The following is a 20789-nucleotide window of genomic DNA, read 5'->3' as shown; positions in this document are numbered from 1 at the left end:
GGCAGCATCCAAGCAAGGACTAGAGACAGGCAGTGTTTCCTTTTTAGCCACTTTTTTAGAATGAAGAAAATATTAAAGGAGAACAGATTTTGATGAGCCAGAATTTGGGTGGACAGTCTTTGCAAGCACTTGCCCACACACGAAATCCCACTCGTGTACCATTTTGTTCCTGAAAAGTGATACAACACACGGAAACCTGACCTTCCTTCTGAAATGAACAGCAATGACAGCTCTTCAAAAAAGGGCCTTATAGCTGGCATAGATGCTCTGGGAGAAAATAAACAAAAATATCTGCCAGTATTAAAAAGTTTAATTTAACATGCATTAAGAAACTGCAAATGCTATTTCATTGAGCTATAGCAATTTATCTGAATATTCTTGAAAGAAAATGTTGGCATTTATTCTATGTTCCTCTGACAAGTGCCAAAATAAAGCTGGATAAAACTACAAAAAATACAGAACTGGATGCAATCCTGTGCTGGTCTGTGGATAGAGCAGATGCCTTCAGACATTTTCTATATATCATAATTTGTATAAACCAAGTGTTTTATATTCATTCCTGAATGCTAAATGCATCTGCATAGAAACAGGATCTGTGTTTTAAGAGTACATCTGCTGCTGCTGCTCATTTCTTTTGTCATAGTCAATGAAAGACAGAAAATGAGGTATTTGTACCATGACTAGAACAGATATAGCCATAAAAAACAATGGAAAAAAACCCTCCTAAATAAAAAGTATGTGAAAAAATAAATTGAGTTTCTTGACATTGCAAGGTGCAATTTCACAATGCAAATCCTCCCTGCACGGTGCATCAGGAACTGGCATTTGGGAATCCTTCCTGCGGCCTGGGGCGGCCGGCGGTGCCCCCACAGCCAACAGAATCACATCAAGTGACCCAATTTCAGTTGTCACTTCCTCACAATGATATTTCTACCGTTTACTGGGAACCTGACATGTTGACGAAGACGGCAAATTGTATCTACCAAAGTATCTCTGAGCTGCTGTCAAAGACCCAACTTCTTCCCAGACACACACTCATAGGTCAGGCATTTCAGGAGCTTGGATGGATGAAAATGTATTTTAGAACAGAACAGGCACTGGCTCCACGTTGGAAGGTATTTTAGAACAGAACAGGCACTGGCTCCACGTTGGAAGGCATCACAAAGCCTGCAGGCTGAGGGTGTACCACTAACAGGGCCAGCTTTTACCCCACTGACCTTATAAAGGTGCGGAATCCCGTTGGCCCCAGCTTGGTGGTCCCTTTGACCCCGAGGAAGCGGATGAACAGGGCGGCCACCCTGTCCACGAGGCGCAGGTAGCTGAAGTGCCTGGCGTACTTGGGGAACACCTGCTTGAGGAACAGCGAGGGCAGAGCAGCCTCCGGGCCCGGGGCAGCGTCTGGCGGCTCCTCGCTCGCTCCCGGCGCCTGCTCCGAGCTCTGGCACCTGCAGAGCAGAACCGCAGAGGGGTCAGCTTGGGAGGGACCTCAGAGCTCGTCCCGTCCAGCCCCTGCCACGGGGACACCTCCCACAGACCAGGGTGGACACTGAGGCACTGCTGTTGGGGGGCACTGTCACACTGAGGTTTACAGAGCACTCTTAAGACTGTTGCTGCAGAATGTTAAAATAATTATATTCTTTTGTATCCACACTTCTGTTCGCTGAGGTTTAATGTCTATAAATGCGACCACTGTTTTTATAAAAGCCTAAAAAGTCTTTAAAAATAAATAAGCTTAGGCAGTGCTTTGATAATGTTCCTCTTTGCTGCAGATAGCAAAGTAGAAAAATAATGTTATTAGTTAAACTAATGTCATTAGTTAAGTAAAGCTTAGTTATTAGTTTTGTTCTTTCTCATGAAAGATGGCACGGTGGTGTCACTGCTGTTGAAAACCTGCCAAAAGAGCAAGAGTATGTACAGGCAAGAAACAACAAGCACACAGGCTTCTATTTTTAATCTTTTAAGGTCTGTTCATGAATTTAAAAATTCAAATCTTCAGCCAGTTGAACCAGACCTTGACCAAATGTGAAACCTTGTACTCAGCAGAGAGGACGTTGTGCTGTTTGTAACACAACTCTCATTTTAATGATGCCTGGAAGCCCTTTCTCATTCTAAATTCAACAGTGTTTTGGATTGTACATTATTCATTCATCATTAATGTTTTTAGTTAAAAAAATATAAATCCTTACTTTAAAAGGCAGAAGCAGAGTTGAGGACATTTCATTTTTTTATAGCAAACACTAGAGACTACTAAAGGGATCAGCTTCAGAGCCCTGAATTGTGCCCAGCGCTCTCCTCGGAGCGCGGCTGGAGCCTTGTCCATCCACCCAACTCCCTGAAACAGGGCTTGGGAACAACATCTCCTCCTCTGCAAACCTGCAGCTCCTTCCCAAACCACGCCTCTTCCCTGCTGAACAGCAGTCCCTGGAATTTCTGATGAAGTACTTTAAAGGAGTTTTTTTCCCAGCCCTTCATTTTTAAACCTCCATCCTCCATAGCAATGAGAAATGTCACAGAGAACATCCAAACCAGAACCAGTGCTCTGGACACATCATCCCTGCTGGGAGCCACAGAAGACTCTGTCTCCCTGGCTAAGGGGGAATGGACATAGTCAAATTACTAAAATGTCTTTGGTTTAGTTTAGAGCATAAAAATAAAATTGTATTTTAGTCAAAGAAAAAATTTTCTGGAATGCAATAAAGCAGAGGCTCTAAACTACCACCTAGAATTTCCTGCTTCCCCTCCTTTCTAGGAGAAAAACCCACAGCTGTCTTTGAGGTCATGTATAAAACTCAGAACCAGCATCCCATTTCAAACTTTTACTGAAGTTTGGAGAGAGCTCTTAAATCCACATTTCTTATTGGAAAAGTATTGTAAAATTAAAACCAGCGGTTTTTTGTATGCTACTGCATGTCTCATTCCTTTCTACTTATACATTGGGAAAGTCTGTAAAATATTTAAATCAGAACAAGAAAACTTAATCTAGCCTTTATTGCCAAACGTTGTACTGCCATTCGGTAAAAAAGAAAAAAAAGGGAATATACTTCTTAGTTTGCTTTTGAGGGTTAGCACTTTTATAAAGTTTAATGATTTGTTTTCATTCTTTAGCTTCCCCCACAAGATTTCCTTACTTTTCATTTTTTAAAACACTAGAGCCCAATTAATATGATCATACAATTTCAATTACACTGAAAGATATATTTTGCAGTTCTAATAAAACTCAGACTTTCCAAAGCAAACCTGCACAAGGGCTTGCCTGTGTCTGCACTATGAATTGATCCACAAACCTGCTTATTCTGCACACTTACCTTCCCTGATTTACACTGACTATATTCAGGGTACAATTCTCCACTGCTACCACAGACACTATCTCAATAAAAGTTTATTTTCTGTATTATTCACACACCTGTGTGCCCCCACCTCGGTGTGGTCTCAACGTGACTAATTAAGACAAGCAGCCTGGGTAGGTCCCTACAGCCAAGGGCAATGCCTATAAATACAGAATTTTACTGTGATTGCATATTTTCCAAAGAAAGGGTGCACAGCCCGTTTTTTGCCTCAGCACTCAGACAAGTTCACCCCCTGCAATGCCCCATTTCGTGTTCTCCAGGGTTTGGCTGCCACCTGCCAGCACCACACCACGAGGGGCTGAACTCCCCAGGGGTCACCCAGCCAAAAACAGGAGCAGAGCTTCCTCAGAGCAGAGCAGAAGGAAGAAAAAGGAGGGAAAAAAACAAGCAGAGAGAAGGAAAGATGATGCCAAGAGTGCAGGAGGAAGGAGCTACAAAGAGCAGAAATACAGCTCTGAGTCCAGCAACAGTGAAAATGAGAGGGGGATTTTCACCTCTGTGTCTGCCTTTAGCTCAGCCATCAACTGGAAAATACGGACGTACTCATGTCTGTCATCTCACCTGAATCTCACACAATCATGGAATAGTTTGAGCCCATCCAGGTCCATCCTTTCCCTATCCCAGGCTGCTCCCAGCCCTGTCCAGCCTGGCCTGGAACACTCCAGGGAAGGGGCAGCCACAGCTGCTCTGGGCTCCCTGTGCCAGGGCTGGGTGCTGAAAACCCCACGGACTCACCGAGTGCTGCAGTGGGGCTGTGGGGAAGGGACCAGGAACTCCCCATCTCCAGAGACCCCTGCCCACGTTCCCTCCATTTGCTCCTCTCCCGTGGGGTTTCCAGCAGGCCAAGGGAGGAGAAGAAAGCTGAGCCCCACTCTTTAAAGCTGCTCGTTAGAATTAATTGTTTTGACTGACACAGCTGAGTCAGGCAAATGAATGAAAGGTCAAATATAAGGTAATGCTTCTGTTGCCACACAGAAAAAAGCAAAGCTTCATTTACATACTAATGTCTGACCTCAATACATTAGTTTGTCTAATTCTGCAGCTTATGAAAGATCACTCTTTAGAAATGATCAACTGTGGTGCAGCTTTAAAAAAAAATTTAAATTTTAATAAAGCTTATGGAAATTATATCTAAGACTACTTATCTTTTTTGCATGATTATTAATTTATTAATGTTTCCTCCATCTATGTTTTATTCCTTTCTTTCTGACCAGCCTTAATCTTTATGCAAATACAAGTTGCTAAGGGACAAACAAATTTGCAACTACTAATTAAAGGCTTCAAAATTTGCAGCATTTTGTATGCTTGTATATAAAATTTAGCTGTCAAATTCAGAGTAAAATGGGGTAAGAATCACAATATTAATATTTCTAAGAATGCTGAGTTGATGTATTTTACATTTAGGGCATTGCTAGAAGTATAAATTAAGCAATTTCAGTATCAGCTTACAACTGCTTACCTAATAAAAGAAAATACTATGTTCTGAGTTCTGAAGCTATAATTATTCCCTCAGCTGAGCCTCTCTTCTCCAAGCAAGGACTATGTTAACATAGTTAAAAGAAGAGAATATTTTGCATGACAAATCTATCTACCCACCCATTTATCACCACAGAATATGGACCTCCCAAAGAACAGGTAAGTGTTTGTACCTGGAGTGTGTAAGAAGGAAATATATTCATGTGCTCATTCACAGAAATAAATCATTTAGGGAACTAAGGCCAAGCTAGAGCACTGTCTCTGCATTATCAACCATTCATGAATTTGCTTTTATGAACTAATCCCATTATTTTATTAACACAGACTTCCAGCACTCCCAGGATGTTGCAGCAAGCAGTTTCATGGTTTGCCTGCATGTTGTGTGAGTAATCAGCTTTTGTTCTGGCCACTCTGAGTGTCATTTGAAGAAAATGAATATTCATCCCCTCTTCACCCTCTGGCAAAGTTAAAAAAAAACACCAATAGCACAAGAATTTCCACTTTTCAAAATAATAATAATAGTTGCACAAAGATAGAAGCATTAAAAGAATATTAAACCCACAGAGTAAGAGATTTTTGACATTATGTTGGAAAAATTATGGAAAAAAGTCTCTTATATAGACTTTATTCAACACTTTGGAGAATGCTTTGAGGCAGGCAAAGCAACCCCAGTAAAGAGTCCATATTTCAAAGAGCAGAATCAATCAAACATAAGGATTGATAATCACCACAGTGTTGGCAGACAAAAGTCTGATCACACCAAATACATTTTGAAAACACAGCAGCTGTCCTGTCTCTGGGAAGCAGAAAATGCTGAAAGCAGAATTTCCATCTCTCTCTGAGAGGAAAAAAAAAAAAAAAACAAAAAAAAAACTGTATCTCAGTTAAAGAAATAAATTGGGTAAATCACCTCACTTAGATTTTGAACTTCACCTGCAGCTTCCAGGCCTGACGATGGTGTCTCTGTAGAAGGGTGAAAGGCACGGAGCACGCTGCTTGTTTTGGAGAGCTGGCAAACACATTTTAGGTGAATCCACGGGTAAAATGTACTCCATAGCTTTGCCACTGGCTTAAGAAAACCAAAATAATGTATGAGACAGTTGGAGAAGTGAAGGCCAAGCCCCTGCAGCCTGTCAGCAGCCATCAGAGCAGCTCTCAGGCGCAGCTCCCGCCCGTTGCGGGCTCTCCGCTCTGTCCCTGGAGTGCTGTTTGTTTGCCACAGCCATCAGTCCCCCTTCCGAGAAGGATGGTTCACTGCCTCTTCAGACTGATGGATTTATTATAAAAATAAACACTTCTCATTAAAGATTAAATAGCTTTTGGCAGAAAACAGAAGAGTGGAAAGTTTGCTGCCTTCACATAGTGTTAATGAGTGTTTCCAAGATGTAGAAACTTGGCAGGGATCCTGCTCTGCTCCACACCAGGGACACAAAGCCAGGCAAGAGAACATTACTGACATTTTCATTTCATATGCAGAGAAGTCTAGAGCTGTGGTTTGATCTCTGTAGCCCTCCCTAATTCATAGTTTAAATAATTAAAGGAGAAATGCATCTGAGTAGTCTCAGGTGCTGAAAAAAACTGCTATTTCCTAATTATTAACTGAGATTCTTTACTTCCAACTTTCTGCTCTTAAGAATAATGGTGGTATCATTCTGTATTCACTACAGATTTATTACTCTTAATGTAACACAAGCAGTGAATGCTTATGTTATTACCTGTCAGCTATGAGTGCAGCAGAAAATATGGCATTACTGTAATGAAATAATGGATAAGCAATGCAAATCCTGCATCCAAAGACTTTGTTCCACTGTAGCAAAAAATTATTACAGAACAAAGATCATTAAATATAGTCCCCAATACTTTATTTTCTGTGGAGGTAGCTGTTATTATTCCTAGTAGATTTATTTGTGTTCACTATTTGCTTTCAAGGTACTTATGTGCCTCATTATTTCTCCAGAGTTTCTTTTGTTTCTTTAGAAAAGTGTGCATGAAAAATAATAATGCAGGATAGTGCAAAGGCAAACCAGCTGTAAAGCCTGGGAATATACTGAAATTAGACCACCAAGTGTCTTACATTAGAACAGGAGGGAAAAAAAAAAAAATCCAGGATATTTCTTCCCATGTGGAAATTATTCTTAGAAAGCACTTGTGCTTATGCTGGGACAGAAAAGGAGCTTTACCCTGTCAGCCAAGGGAGCAGAAAGCAGCACTGCAATTGCATTTTATCAGCCTTAATCCTCCTATTAAAGCAGGTGAATTCTCATACACAAAATAACACTCCTGATGATTACACTGCTATTAAGTCATGTGACTTCATGCTTTCCTTTTGTGGCTACTGGGTGCTAGGCAGTTTTATTGCTTTCTCAGTGTTTCAGAGACTAGAGACCAATTATTACTTAAAAATAAGCCAATCATCTCTCTTGCTGAAAGATGACTTGCAGCAGAAGTTAAATTATAGAGAACATCACTGCCCCCAATACATTAATTTCTGTCACTCTGTCACTGTAAAAATTTACAGCAGATACAATCTCTTTGAAGGGGGATCAAGTCATAGAAAGTACAAGCCTAGTTTTAAATAGAATTTTAATTTTAATGAAAGCTTCAGGGAATGATGTTTATGCTGCTTATCTTTCATACCTGGTGATTAAGTTAATTTATACTTAATGGAAGAGGATATTTCTAATCCCCAGACAGGCTCAACATCTGTCTCTGACTATGTTTTTGGAAGCCTTAAGCTGCTTGTGATTGATGTAATAAAACCAGGATGCTGCTGAACTGACACCTGAAGGATATCTGTAAGAGGGAAAATGTTATTTTTCTGCTCAATGCCTCTGCTTAAGTCAAACCAAAATCCAAGCATTTAATATTGCTGTCCCTTAAAATCCTGCTTTGCACTCCCCCACCATTATTTGAGTATGAACAGGGCAATAAGCAAACAGTTCTCAAATATGTTTATGATCCAATATTCACTCATTATGTGCAGTGCCTGAGACATGTAACTTTCTGACAGCCTGAAGCTAATGAGAATAATAAACCTCCTGCAAAAAAAAAATCTGTGAAATGGTCTCCATTTTTCCTTCACTTCTCTTTCCGTGTGTATTTAAAACCTAATGTTAGCAAAAATAAATTCTTGCCTTTATCACATAATTATAACAGGGGGAAAAAAGTCTTGAAATGTAAACATCTTGCCAGAAAAAGATAACATTTTCAACTTTGTCCCAAGAAATCACAGTACCATCAAAGAAAAAAAAAGATAGGTATTTCAGCTGTCATTTATATCCATGTTATTTTAAATTCTAATTCTTACAAGGCACCTGCACGTAAGAACTTTGCCCTGGTGTTCAGGGCTAATGTGCATTTGTGCACATTCATTTATTCCATTTCACTGTTATCCACTCCAAGTGTGTGATGGGGCCCAGGAGCCCCACTCCAAGGAGTGATTTGTTTCTTTCTTAGCGAGGTGATGCACCTCAGCCTGCCCTTGGCTGATCGATTGGTTCTAACATCTTCTAGGCTGCATGAAATCTGATTTTTTTGAAATCAATTTGTTCATGGGTTGTGCCATTCCTGAGAGAACACAAAGTGCACGCCACGACTCGGGAGTCACATGAGGAACTGGAGATCAGGACAAAGCATTCAAGGCTCCCCCAGATATTTTATGCAAAACTCTCACAGCTGCTTGTAGTTTTAGTTACACATAACACAGAGATTGTAAAGCTGTCAAGGAGACAGGTAAGAAATAAGACATTTTTATACCATATACACATAGCCCTGCTGTACATACAGACATAAATACACACTGTGTAACTACAATTTCTGTTTGTAGTATATACCTGTCCACTTATGCTCTGAAAACTGTCTGGTGGGAAGCAATTCAGTATAAGAGAGATTACAGAAAATTAGAAGTTATTGGCGTTTACATTACAGAGCAACTGGGAAAATTGATTTAAAGGCAGGGTTGCTTCTGTGCAGCACAAACACTCAAGAAGGTGAAAGGGGAAAAAATGTCAAATTAAATACACATATAGCTTTCATTTTAGACATGGCAATTAAGCTAATATTCTGAAAATCAAATTTCATTCAAGAAGCATTTAACTGAAGATTAGTAATGGAAATTGTGCATATACAAACGCCAGGGAACAACTCTACAGTCGAAGAGTGCAGCTGAATCACTGCTCCTGCAGTAAGATACCACCCAAAAATTAGATTATGTTAGCAAGCTACAGGCTACCTAGAGGTGAAGATGATTTTGCTGATAGCAGAAACTCAGCTCAAATGATTAACATATTGAAGTGTCAGGAAAAAACACTTTGCACACAAACCTAACTATTAATGTCCTTCCCTGTATGAACACAAAAATTCAGTGAACCCCCCTGGACAGGGAAGGCACACACAGATGTTGCCTTTAGCTTTAAGAGAGGGGAAAAAAAGTGGCTTTAACTTCAAACTACAACAGCTTTCTTGTATTGAAAAATAAAGAGGAAATTACAGGGAGTGGAATGAGATGATCTTAAAGGTCCCTTCCAGCAGAAGACTGACTCCACCAAACACTTAAGTAAACACTTCAGTACTCGATGAATAAGGTCAGAATTGCTATTGTTTTATATCCTGTCCAATGTAACTCGAGCACATTTCTGACCATATTTAAGCTGAATTTTCACTGGTTCCAGCTGAAGCTTCCCGTCAGCAACGCCTGGATACAGCAAACATCTGCATGCAACACAGCTCCCAGGGATGCTTTGAAGTCCTGCTGACTTCATGGTTTAAAAAACAAAGCAAAGCAACACAAAGCAGCTTACTTTGATAGAATTCAGCCAAAGCAGGAGCAGACAGCAGAGGAGCTCCAAGATCCACGTGGCACTTTGGGAAGGAGGCTCGGACAGCAGAGCTGAGCCATCAGCTGCTGCTCCTCTGGCCCCAGCCAGAGCTGCTGGGACAGTGCTGAGAGACACAAACTGCACCTAAACCTGCCTGAAACCAGGCTCTCCTACCATCAAGACTTGCTGACAATCTCTAATCAAATTACTGAATCCAAAGATGTATTTAGACCTGCGGCCTCCACGTTCATTTTGAGGCCATGTGGAAAGAGATGAAGCAGCCACCTCTTTATTCCTGACCTCCCTTCTTGTTGGGCAAACCTTGGAGATTACAGCAACTCCTGTGGCTGCATTACAAAAACTTGAGGAAAGTGACATAGTTTTCCTTTTCTCTGTATTTTATCACAAAGGCTTTCTTTTTATGTAAGAATCATTGTAAGGCAGGAAAAAGCAAAAAAAAAAACCCTTCTTAATGATCAACTTAAAATGTAATATGGTGTGAATATCTAAGAGATGTAATTGCTAGAGCATGTTTTGATACATTCAAATGTTGGGAAAGTTCAGGTTTTATGGAGACATTTGTGACAGGTCACATTCCTTAGCTTATCGCCATTCCTTCCTCTACTGCTCACGAGAGAGCAAAAAGAAAGAAAAGAGATGTCAATAAAAAACTAATTAGATTAGCTGCATCTCAAAACACTGTGATTCAAGTCTAATTGGCCAAAGTAGTCTCCATTCCCAATTTGATAGCACAGACCCAGAGCTGGGCTCACCCCAGAGCTGGGGGCACTGCACACACCAATTACTGCTAAAGCACACCACGGGCTTGGGCCAATTAATTCCACAGAGCTGAAAATGAAACCTTTTCAAATCCTGCAACCATATCAGTTCTTGTCCATTAAGATTTCCAAATGAGCTGGGCCTGTCATCCACTCACTTGCTGGGGACATTGTAAGCACTTCCAGCAGTCCCTCAATACGGGGTCATTGCAAGAGACTCAGGATAAGAGTGAATTCACTCTTTATGTGCAAGTTAAAGTACAGCCTGTCCAGGCAAGATGTGAGTGCTTTGAATACACTGTGTGAGCAAACACAGACCTGCTTGCAAAACTGGACTGTGAATAACAGCACTTTTTGCAGTGGTGAAGGCTAAAATAGGAATAATCATAAATTAAATCTGTATCTATGCAAGGGATGTGGTTTTAGCTATTTTTAACGAAATATTATTACCCATTATTACCCATTTTTAGTCAATGAAAACATTTCAGATTATATTCCAGATTATAGCCACTTAGAAATTAAAAGATCTGTCATCAGATTTAATTATCTTTTCTGTGCTGGGACTTCTGCCACAGCACATTCAAATTATTTGCCAATGTTCTGCACTCAGTAGTGTAATTTTTGTTGTTGTAGTACAACATAAGTGGCTCTTAAAACCAATGTGGAACTATTCTGTCAGTCAAGCACTACCAGATCCTTCCCTTTATGGACGGACAACTCACACTGTAGTTCATAGAATTTCCAACAGGGCCTGTCCTAATCAATAGGAGAAAGGTTAAATGCTCTTAAGAATGTAGCAGATAAATAATTGGAAAAGCAAGAACAGAGAGCAAGGATCAAGATACCACAACATCTGCTTCAGAACACTGAAAAGAGTCATTGAGGCAAGTTCCTCTTGAGCAGGATGAGAAATAGCAGTAGAAATAAATACTCTCTACTACAGAAAAACCAAGTTAACATTTCAGTAATCTGAACTGAAGGAACATTGACAAACATCACATTTAAAAGTCTCCCTCACATGTCTAACTCATCAAAAGCTGCCCGGGCTAATGTAACAGACACGAATTGATAGTGGAGCTGGCAGATTGCCTGATGAAGGACTGAACCAGAAAGCCCCACAGGAAAGAGAAAGGGGCTAATTCAATGTGCTTCCAAAGGGCTTTGGCAGAATGAGCCTGAATATGAACGCTGGGTCGTTTTGACTGATGGAGAAAAGAATTGTGTCAGCCTCCAAAATGAACCAGAGGAGAAAGATCAATCTCAAGAAAGCCACACACATATGAGTTTATACAGTCTCAGGCAGAAATAAGAGTTGGAGTGAAGAGGTGGTGCTTGAGAGGCATTTGAATTGCTGCAAACCTGAGCAGACTTGCAGGCAAAGGGACGCAGGAATCAACCAAAAGCTCTGGCAGTCAGCCCATAAAGTCAATTAGCAAATGGAAACCCAAACACTGATATTTCCATAGCTGGGTTTATTACATGCTTATTTTGATAGGCACTAAACTCACTCCATATAATGCAAAAGGCACTGGCAACCCTGAGTAATGAATCCCTGAGGAACATAATACAGTTGCTCACAGCAGCGGAAACTAAGAAACATTACAGGCAGCCTGAAGAACAGTCATTATTTTCTGATCAGTGATAGCTGCAGCACCAGCAGCCCCCATCCAGCATCTCCACACACCTGTGCACTGAGCTTCTGACCCTCTTCAACCACCCCTGTCACACAATCATAACCTTACAATGCGGAGAGTGAGATAAACACAGTAATAAATGGCAAGAATGACTTTATCACCAACAAAATCTAGGCTAATCATACTCTCGAGACATCTCTGCACAGTGTATTTTCATTTTTCCATTAAATATGACTCTAACATCAGGGGAGGTTATGAAACTGAAGAAAAATATCTGGAAAATAAATGGAATACATGTGAACAGGTGATTTCCCTACTTTCCTTAAGAAGGTCCAAAATTGCTCCTAAACATCAAGAAATTAAAAACAGCATTAGGATTTGGAAAACAACTTTGGAATGACCAGAAATTAATTCATCTTTTCATTAAATACAGATCCCGTTTTCCTCCTAGAAACTGTTCACTTTTTCCTCTGTCATGGAAAGGAATCATTTCAAGAACAGAAGTTGTGTAATCAACACAGTGGAAAAAATGAACCACTTTTTGTGCAAGAAAAGCAGAAGATCTTTTGTGCAGCAAGTTCTACAAGTCCTTGTTTTGACTGAATTTCTTCCTAACACCAAAAGAATAAAATAAAAAAGTCAGTCTGACAGACATTAATATTTATGGGGTGCTCACGGAACAGAGTGACATTAGCCAGTGTTTGCATGCTGATCTTGCAAAAATTTGAGAGCAACCACATTGGGGTTCTTCCTGCTCAGGAAATTCGTTAATCATATTTGACATTTGCTAGAGCCACAGGACCCAGAGAAGAGAATTGTACCTGACGTCTTTTAAAAAGAAGGGGAAAAAAAAAATAATCAGAACATCACAAATAAATTTCAAGGCTGGTTTCAAATGGAAAAAAAGCACTGCAGTGGCATGTACAGAGAATAGCACCCAAGAAAAGATAAACTAGCAATGAAACAGCAAGGGCGTGATAGGTAATAAACCAAAAGCATTCCGTTTGGAGGGCACAAGGAATTGATTGTTTTTGTAACAGCCATAGATTAAATTACATTTCATTTCCAAAGTGTTTCAATTCTTTCTTCTGTCAATGGCTATTTCAGAGCTGAATAAAAGTCATTATATTACTTAGGGGGCTGCACCTTCATCATCTCTAGCAGGAAAAAAGCAGATTTTATTCCATGAGCAACTCATATTTCTAATGACATGCATGCCATAATGCTATGATTTCTTATCAAAAGAATAAAATGGTTCTTTTCTGTCTTGAAATATGTAAGAAACTAGGCATGGAAATGCAAGAGATCACACTAGGACACAGAGTAAACAACAGCAACCAAAATACAAAGGAGTCCTTATTGCTGGATTAATTAGCATTAATAAACCAGGGCATAAATATTTTTGACAGGACAGGAAAGCAGGTCATTAGCATTTTTGGGATGATATAAATGTTCTTCCTACAACATGCTGAGCACTCCTGCTCCAAATGATGCTGCCAGCTTGCCTTTATACCTCCAAACATCTGACATGCAGTGGAGAATACACAGCATTTACATGAGACTGAGACTCCTTTTTGCTCCTCCAATCGAATGCCATTTGAGGAAGAATAAATTGCTAATAATTAAACAAATAGTGAAACTAAAACCTTTTTATTACTATCAAGATTCCAAATTAGGCACAGAAAAATAGAAGTTTGCAAAGCCTTTTGAAATGGATTTTCTGTTGGAGGCACAACATACACAATGATTTGCATCAGTGATTATCTTAATTAAACTGCTGTTTACATAAGTAACGTTGATTTACTTTACATGTTGTTCAGTGTCATTAGACCATTCATTTAATTGTGCAAATTTCCCTTAGCTGAAGCCTTCTCCCACCTTCAGCAGGCTGTGAACAGCACCTCTGTTGTAAGGAGTGAATCCAGAGCAGGTTTAATAATTACTAGACAAGCTTCAGACAAGTTTCAGTCACACAAATCACTGGGTTAGCTCCAGCATGTCAATGGCCTGGATGTTTGCCATCATCTACTCAAGCCTTAAAATCCATGAGAACAGCACTGCCACACAGACAGAGCAAAGATCAGTACCTGGCATGGTGTTTTATAAAATGTTTTAATTTCCTTATGACGAGTGAAACTTGAGTTCCACATTAAGTGACTTAAAACTAGGAAAAGATCACTTCTGCTGTGGAAGAAAAGGCACCATGTATATTTAATTACATTGATTTGAACATGTATCAGTGCAGATTTTCAAACACTAATTGCTGGCAGTGCCAAGATGGTTCCGAGCAATCCCTGCATGTAAAGACTGGAGTTGTGTTGGAAAAATTAAGAGATATGTATGGAATGATAAACTGATCTTATTCAGCTTAACTTTTTTTCAGTATGATACTTCACATGATAGGAAGGAGGAAACCAATATCAAAACAACATGAAGATGAGGGAAAATTAAACTAAAAAAAATTCTGAGCTATTAATCCTTCCTGATAATGAAGTACTTCAGCATGACTTCTAAAACTCACTTTCATTTAGATGCCTCATTTATTTTAATCTGGGAGATAATTAGAAGGAAATCAAATTTTCCACAGCAGAATATTTACCTGAGATGCAGCTCAGACTTCTCAGTATTTCCCCTGTGTGTTCAAACTCTATGTTATATATATTGCTAAAACCTTACTGAGATTAATGCCCGTTACTTAATTAGCATCCAAATTTGAGTCTGTGAGGCTTGCTGCTGGTTAGCTGTCAGAACAGCAATTCTTTCAGATTTTTTTTTTTCCATCAGTAGGCCATGTTTTGGTCAAGAAGTTCCACACAGTGTCCCCAGTTCAATAAAAGCACTTGGAGGCAGAAGGGGGAGATGTCAGGGCAGCTGTCACACGAGTTCCTGCACAGCCCCACCAGCAGGACCCAGGGCACTGCCCTGGCCAGGCTGACTCGTGGTGCAGACACAAATATTCATCTCCAAGATGCTCTGTTAACCAGATTACCCTGGAAGAAAAGCTGCACCACTGATGAATTCCTGCTGTGAAGAGCCAGTGGTTTATCTCATCACCAACTAATCCTGTTAGAAATTATTTAGCACTCTAAATGTATCAGAGAAGAATCCTCAGCTGAATGAGCCTTCCCCTCACACTGGTGTCCTCTAGCAATTTATTTGTAATTATCATTTGCCTTTTCTCCATATCTAATATGAAGTTAATGAATGCCTGACATAACTTCAGCAGAAGAAACCACCACGACTAGTTACATAATTACAGGTTAAAAAATGATCTTTTTCAGCTCCATGCACTGAAGTAATCTTTAAGGGTAGAGGTTAAGTACAGGCAACACAGAGTATAAATTGCTTTGCAAAATGTTCTGTACACTGACCACAGCAACTTCTCTGTGTGGCACTGCCTTTGAAGGAAGAGTTTGATCTCATAATAATATTGCAGTAATACAGAACTTTTTAGTATTATCAGTCATGTCTTGTTCACGGGCCTCTGTCTACAAAATGACAGCAAAATTGCACTTGAAATCATTATAGAATGTGAATAACATTTCAGGTTACCACTAAGTGCCAAGAGAAGAGCAAAATGGATACTTTAGCATGGAGGCAGACCTATGAGCAAGAATTTCTAGGGGAAAAAATAAGAGGAAAAAAAATTCACCCTTTCATGTCTTCAAGAACTGCTTAAAATGAAGTGTTTCATCAAAAAAAAAGTTATGATTTCTCTCAGCCTGATCCCACCACAGGCACTCCTGTGCAAGCTGCTGCAGGCAGTTCTTCTCATTTCTAGATCATAGATTTAACTCTGTTTATTATCACAGATTAAGGAAGCAATTTTTAAATACAATATTCATACTTTTCAGCTCCAATGGGGCAATTCATTCAGAGTAATTTGTGACTTTCAAGCAAATTAATACACAAATTTATGTCTCATTACTGTTTTGAAATAAAAAAGAGGCCTCAAGTAGAAACATAAATAAATAAATCTGAGTTACTAAACTGTTTGCACCATGTTAAGAGTAAGATATTCCAGGGAAACCAGTATATCCTGATTTACTATCAGCTTGTGGACCTTCTCAGTGAAAAAACAATCTCCTTTTTCTATTTATTGCACGGCATGATGCAAAACCAGGGCAAATCAACAGACTTACTGAGTATCTTTCCTCTTCTTTTTCTGAGGGTCCATCAGTCGCAGAGTGTCTCTGATGACAGCAACTTTCACTTTTTCATCAACAGGGCTTGGGACATTTTCAAACACTCCAGGAGAAAGCTTTACATCACAGAGGGACACAGTTATTCACTACAGAACTAAGGGTGATTTATTCCACATTTGTTCAAACTTCATGCCCTTCATCTGTATTTTAAATACACAATGATGGATTACAAAATACTTCTTCAAGGATGCACAAATACCTTCACATTTGAGTATGATGCTACAACAAATTCCTCTAGTAAACTGAAATATTAAAGAAAAGATTGTTGCCGATGTTATCATTTATATTATGTATACAAACATGAAAAAGATTATTAACAATCCCCTAAACACAATTAACAACTGCAGGAGATGATGAATAAATGCATTTATGACAGAGATGATGGAGAGCTTTCACAATTCCAATAAGTCATATTTCCTATGTATAAGATTAGCAATGATTTCAAAGCAGAAAATTACAGAGAACCTTGGAGGTTTCATATTAGCAGACAGCTTTCATCTTTCAAACAAGGAAAAAAGCCCAGAAAACCCAACCTAAGCAATTTCATTCCACTACCACATTGAGAACTCTTACCTCTTGCTCATGTTCTATTCTCATGCTGGGGTTTGCATTTACTTCCAGTAACATGGGCTTCAAGTCTTTCATCAGGAGAATGTCAAACCCTAAAATCTGTGCAGAACAAGCAATATGTTACTTCAGTTCCACTCAGGGTGTTCTACAGAATGCAGTGTTTGTCCATATGGCAACACTGAGGAGGAACAAACATTTGAGGGGCAGAAAAGAAGAAACTGAGAAACTCTCCACAGGGCTGAATCACTCCAGAAGCCACTTGTCTCCCATACTAATGGCTCCTTTCACACCACCCCCATCCCTAAACACTGCATCTGCCAACATGGAATCTTGGCACCCGTGACAAGGGGGGTCTTCAAATTGCCAGGATCAAAACTGTGTTAGGAACCTGCAAAGCTTCACTTCTAACATGTAGAAGATAGAATCTGGAGTGAAAACTGTTACTAACAAACGACACCCATTGAAAATTCTCTGTATCTGCTTAGGGCTGGCAGTAACACAGGTCAGGAGACTGAGGTTTGACTTGGCTGAGGAGCTCTGAGCTCTCTGGGCAGCACTGTAACTAGAGAAAACTTTCAGAAAAGGCATTAAACACCCAGAAAATTAATCTGTGCACAGAAGTAACTGCATTCCTGGCAGAAATTCCAACTTACCTGGAAGCAAGTTGGCCCAGGCTTTCCTGCTGGTATGTCAGACTGATAGTAAACTTTCAGTTCTGGTGTCAGTGCAATAATTGTTTTAATCACCAATGAAATTATATCTGACCAGAGCTTTTTGACATCAGCTCCTCTGGAAGACAGTCTGCACAGAATGCTTGAAAAAGTCCTCTTGCTGCCAGTGTTTGCACTGTCAGAATGGATGAAATTCCCACTGTGGATATTTAGTGAATAGTTGGTTAAGTGCATAAAAACCTGCTGCAAATTTTTGAGAGTAGGTTCTTGATAGGGCTCTGTACAAAATCTAGAAAGTCCATCTTTGGCTATATAAATCTCTAAGGGTTCTAAGGATTTCAGCAGGACATAGAGACGAATATCAAATTTCAGTTTGTCCACGAGCAGCGGTTTGCAGATGTATTCCTGCACCACAGCTGGCCGGCTCTGGATGCTCCCCGTCAGCCTGATGTCACTTGGGTCTTTGATGAGGTAGATTCCATCCCCCTGGCAGCCTCCATCAGGCTTTACAATAAAAGTGGGCTTCCAGGATGGATTGCTGTCTTTCATCATACGAACCTAGAAGGAAAAGCATTACAGTGAGAGGCACGAACTGGGGAAGGGAAGAAGGGCTGGTACTGTGAAAGCCAGTCAACAAAAATAAATAAAAATAGCATGAATACATCACCAGACTAGTAAACACCATGCAAAAATGGCAGAAGATGAACAGTGCTGACAAGCACAAGGAGAAACAAAAAAGCACAAGTAGGGAATTACTACTAGAGATAAAAGGTCATTTTATTTAACAAGCCACTGTATAAATCATTTCAGGAACTTCTTTTTCATGTTCTGTTCCAATTTACAGAAGGAAATGGGGTATATCTCACGAGATCCATTTTAGTAATCACTAATGTATATGAAACTGCAAAGTTAAACTTTCATGCTGCATTTTGAACAACTACTGACAAAGACAATCATTAACTTAAGGAAAGGTGCCTTATTTACTGAGGTATGAATGCAAATGCTACCAGAAGAAGGAAAACTGAAGTAAAAATTTGTCACTAACAATACCTTTTTCCACCACTGAAAATATTTCACCATCAGATACCCAGTGTTAATAAAACTGGGGAACACTGAACCATGTACAGGTATAACTATGTCACTGACATATCTGCTGAAGATCAGAGCTTTTGTGTTACATGCCTATTTCCCACTACCTAAATAAATTCTAGCTTATTTATTACTTGTACAGCAAATTCAGAACTGCACACATGGGGATGCCTCAATCAGAAATGAAATCGAGAAAGAAAGGGGAGCCCTAACAAAGAAAGCAGCTGAAGAAATGCAGGATGCAGGCTAGCAGGTTTATCAGCTACTCGTGGGATTCAGGACAATAAAGCATTCAAAACCTCTTCCCTCCAAAACAGAGGGATGTCCCAGCACTGACCACTCCTTTCCTGCACTCCCACATTTTAGGGCCCCAGCCCTGCAGCTGCTCTCCCTCTCCCTGCAGCCAGGCATGTGCTGAGCCCAGTCAGAGATCTGGTTTTACCCTGTGGCTCACCAGCAACAACTGGAGATTAACTTTTAGAAGCCTGAGGACAAAAGCTAACAAAGAAAGAACAAATCATTTGCCACCATCAGCCCTGGAGAATGAAAGAGGAAAAAATCAGCCCACAGGAAAAGGCTGAGCATGGTCAGATCATTGTGAGAGCTAGAACCTGTGCTGTAATATCAGGCTGCTGACCCCCAGGAGAGGCCCAGCTCTGTCAGCAGTGACATTCCCAAGGCCTCAAGGACTTCTGGCTCCACCCCAGCCAGTTATTTATTTCACTGAGAGTCACACTGCTAAAAGCCTTCCTATCAGCTGCAGCAGAAATTCAAGATCCATTATCCAGACTAGGATTTTTCTCACAGACAGGTGTCACACTGACTCAGTGAAAGATCCTTCTTCAAAATAGGTCACTCTGAGGGATAAAACGCCTCAGTGAAGGTCAGGCTTACATAAATGGCATGTGGATAAATAGGTCCAAGTAGATCAGCAGGCCTAGATGAGCAAAGAAGGAAAGCAGGATTTATGTCCTAGTCTTTTTAGCACTATAGAATAATCTTCCCCGATGTGACATTACCCTGCAGAGCAGAGGAGTGCTCTGGTTCACTGTTGTTCAAGTCAGCACCACGGAGAGACACCTGGTTAATCTGAACCCTCCGCGACCAAACACACCCTGCCGTGACTCCTGTTGAACACACAAAGTGCCAATCCTGCCCTCCTAGGGCAGAAAATAGTGAAGAACCTCTGTGACACCAGGAGGAAGAATCTGCCCCCCAGTTCCACATCTGCTGTTCACCCCTCAGGCTACATCTGCTCTGCTCCAGCAGCACCTTTCCAAAAGAGATGGATGATGCTTTCCAAAAGAGATGATGCTTTCCAAAAGAGACAATGCTTTCCAGGGACTATTGCTGAAGATGAAAAAGAACCTGCCTTTCAAAATATTGCATTCTAACAATCATTGGTCTCTGAGATCTCTCTTCTCTTAAAATAGGAAGCAAATAATTTTCTCCATCATTTTCTATTCCATTTTTTAAATGGACTAAAAGGCCTGGATATTATTCAGGCTTTCTAGTCCACCAAAACCTACACATGGCAGATGAAGATAGGCTGGTAGGGAAAGGGGGAATAGTAATCCAGAGTCAGTCTCAGTCTGTTTTTCAGCAGATTTACTGTCTTGAAGAAAACAGATGGTTTCTTGATCTTCAAGGAAATTCCCAACAGTCATCTTCAAATTCACCACAATCCCCTCAACTATATTCTTTCAAATTCTCATTATGAGGGGGCTTGTCCAGACTTAGAAAATTCAGTCATGTAGGAAAATGAGTTTATATGAAATGAGACATTTCTGTGTCCTTTGCTTGACAGAAGGAAATTATCTTTAAAAAACATGTTAACCATTTACAGTTAACAGCAAGAGAAGAGTTTGGTGAAAATCTGCAGGTTTGGCTTTCACGAGGAAACACAGGCTGAATGAATACAGTATTCTGGAAAAAATGCATATAATGGGCTATAAGATCTGACAGCACAAAGACTGGAATATTCATGATAATGCCTAAGAGATATCCAAAAGCTGAAAACCTGATTAAACCACCAAAAAATATGCTGTGCTGGAAATCGGACCATCCAAATTAGATTCTTATTAAAAATTAATCATACTGGCCTATTCATCATCCTCACAGACAACACAAAGAAGGAAGTATGAGAACAATCACGGTCCTGGTTTGAATCCCAAGCTAGTTACTCTTCAGAAATTGGGATT

The 20789-nt window shown here is 40.1% G+C and overlaps 1 protein-coding gene across 3 annotated transcripts in view; it reads right to left on the bottom strand.

Moving 5' to 3' along the window:
* The window catches only part of TTLL11 (tubulin tyrosine ligase like 11), a 38042-nt gene that overhangs the window by 7400 nt on the left and 9853 nt on the right, over nt 1-20789 (bottom strand). For all 3 annotated transcript variants that reach the window (XR_008440248.1, XM_053996350.1, XM_053996351.1), the window contains exons 4-7: nt 17482-18057; nt 16832-16927; nt 16196-16314; nt 1218-1445 (exon numbers count right to left, since the gene is read on the bottom strand). Coding sequence is in view for 2 of the 3 variants with exons in the window: in XM_053996350.1 (XP_053852325.1) it covers nt 1218-1445; nt 16196-16314; nt 16832-16927; nt 17482-18057 (1019 nt within the window). In the remaining variant the exon portion in view is untranslated. The remainder of the gene's footprint in view (nt 1-1217; nt 1446-16195; nt 16315-16831; nt 16928-17481; nt 18058-20789) is intronic.

Source organism: Vidua macroura, chromosome 21 (genome assembly GCF_024509145.1).
Source record: "Vidua macroura isolate BioBank_ID:100142 chromosome 21, ASM2450914v1, whole genome shotgun sequence".
Taxonomy (NCBI): domain Eukaryota; kingdom Metazoa; phylum Chordata; class Aves; order Passeriformes; family Viduidae; genus Vidua; species Vidua macroura.
This window is presented reverse-complemented; position numbering and strand designations above follow the sequence as displayed.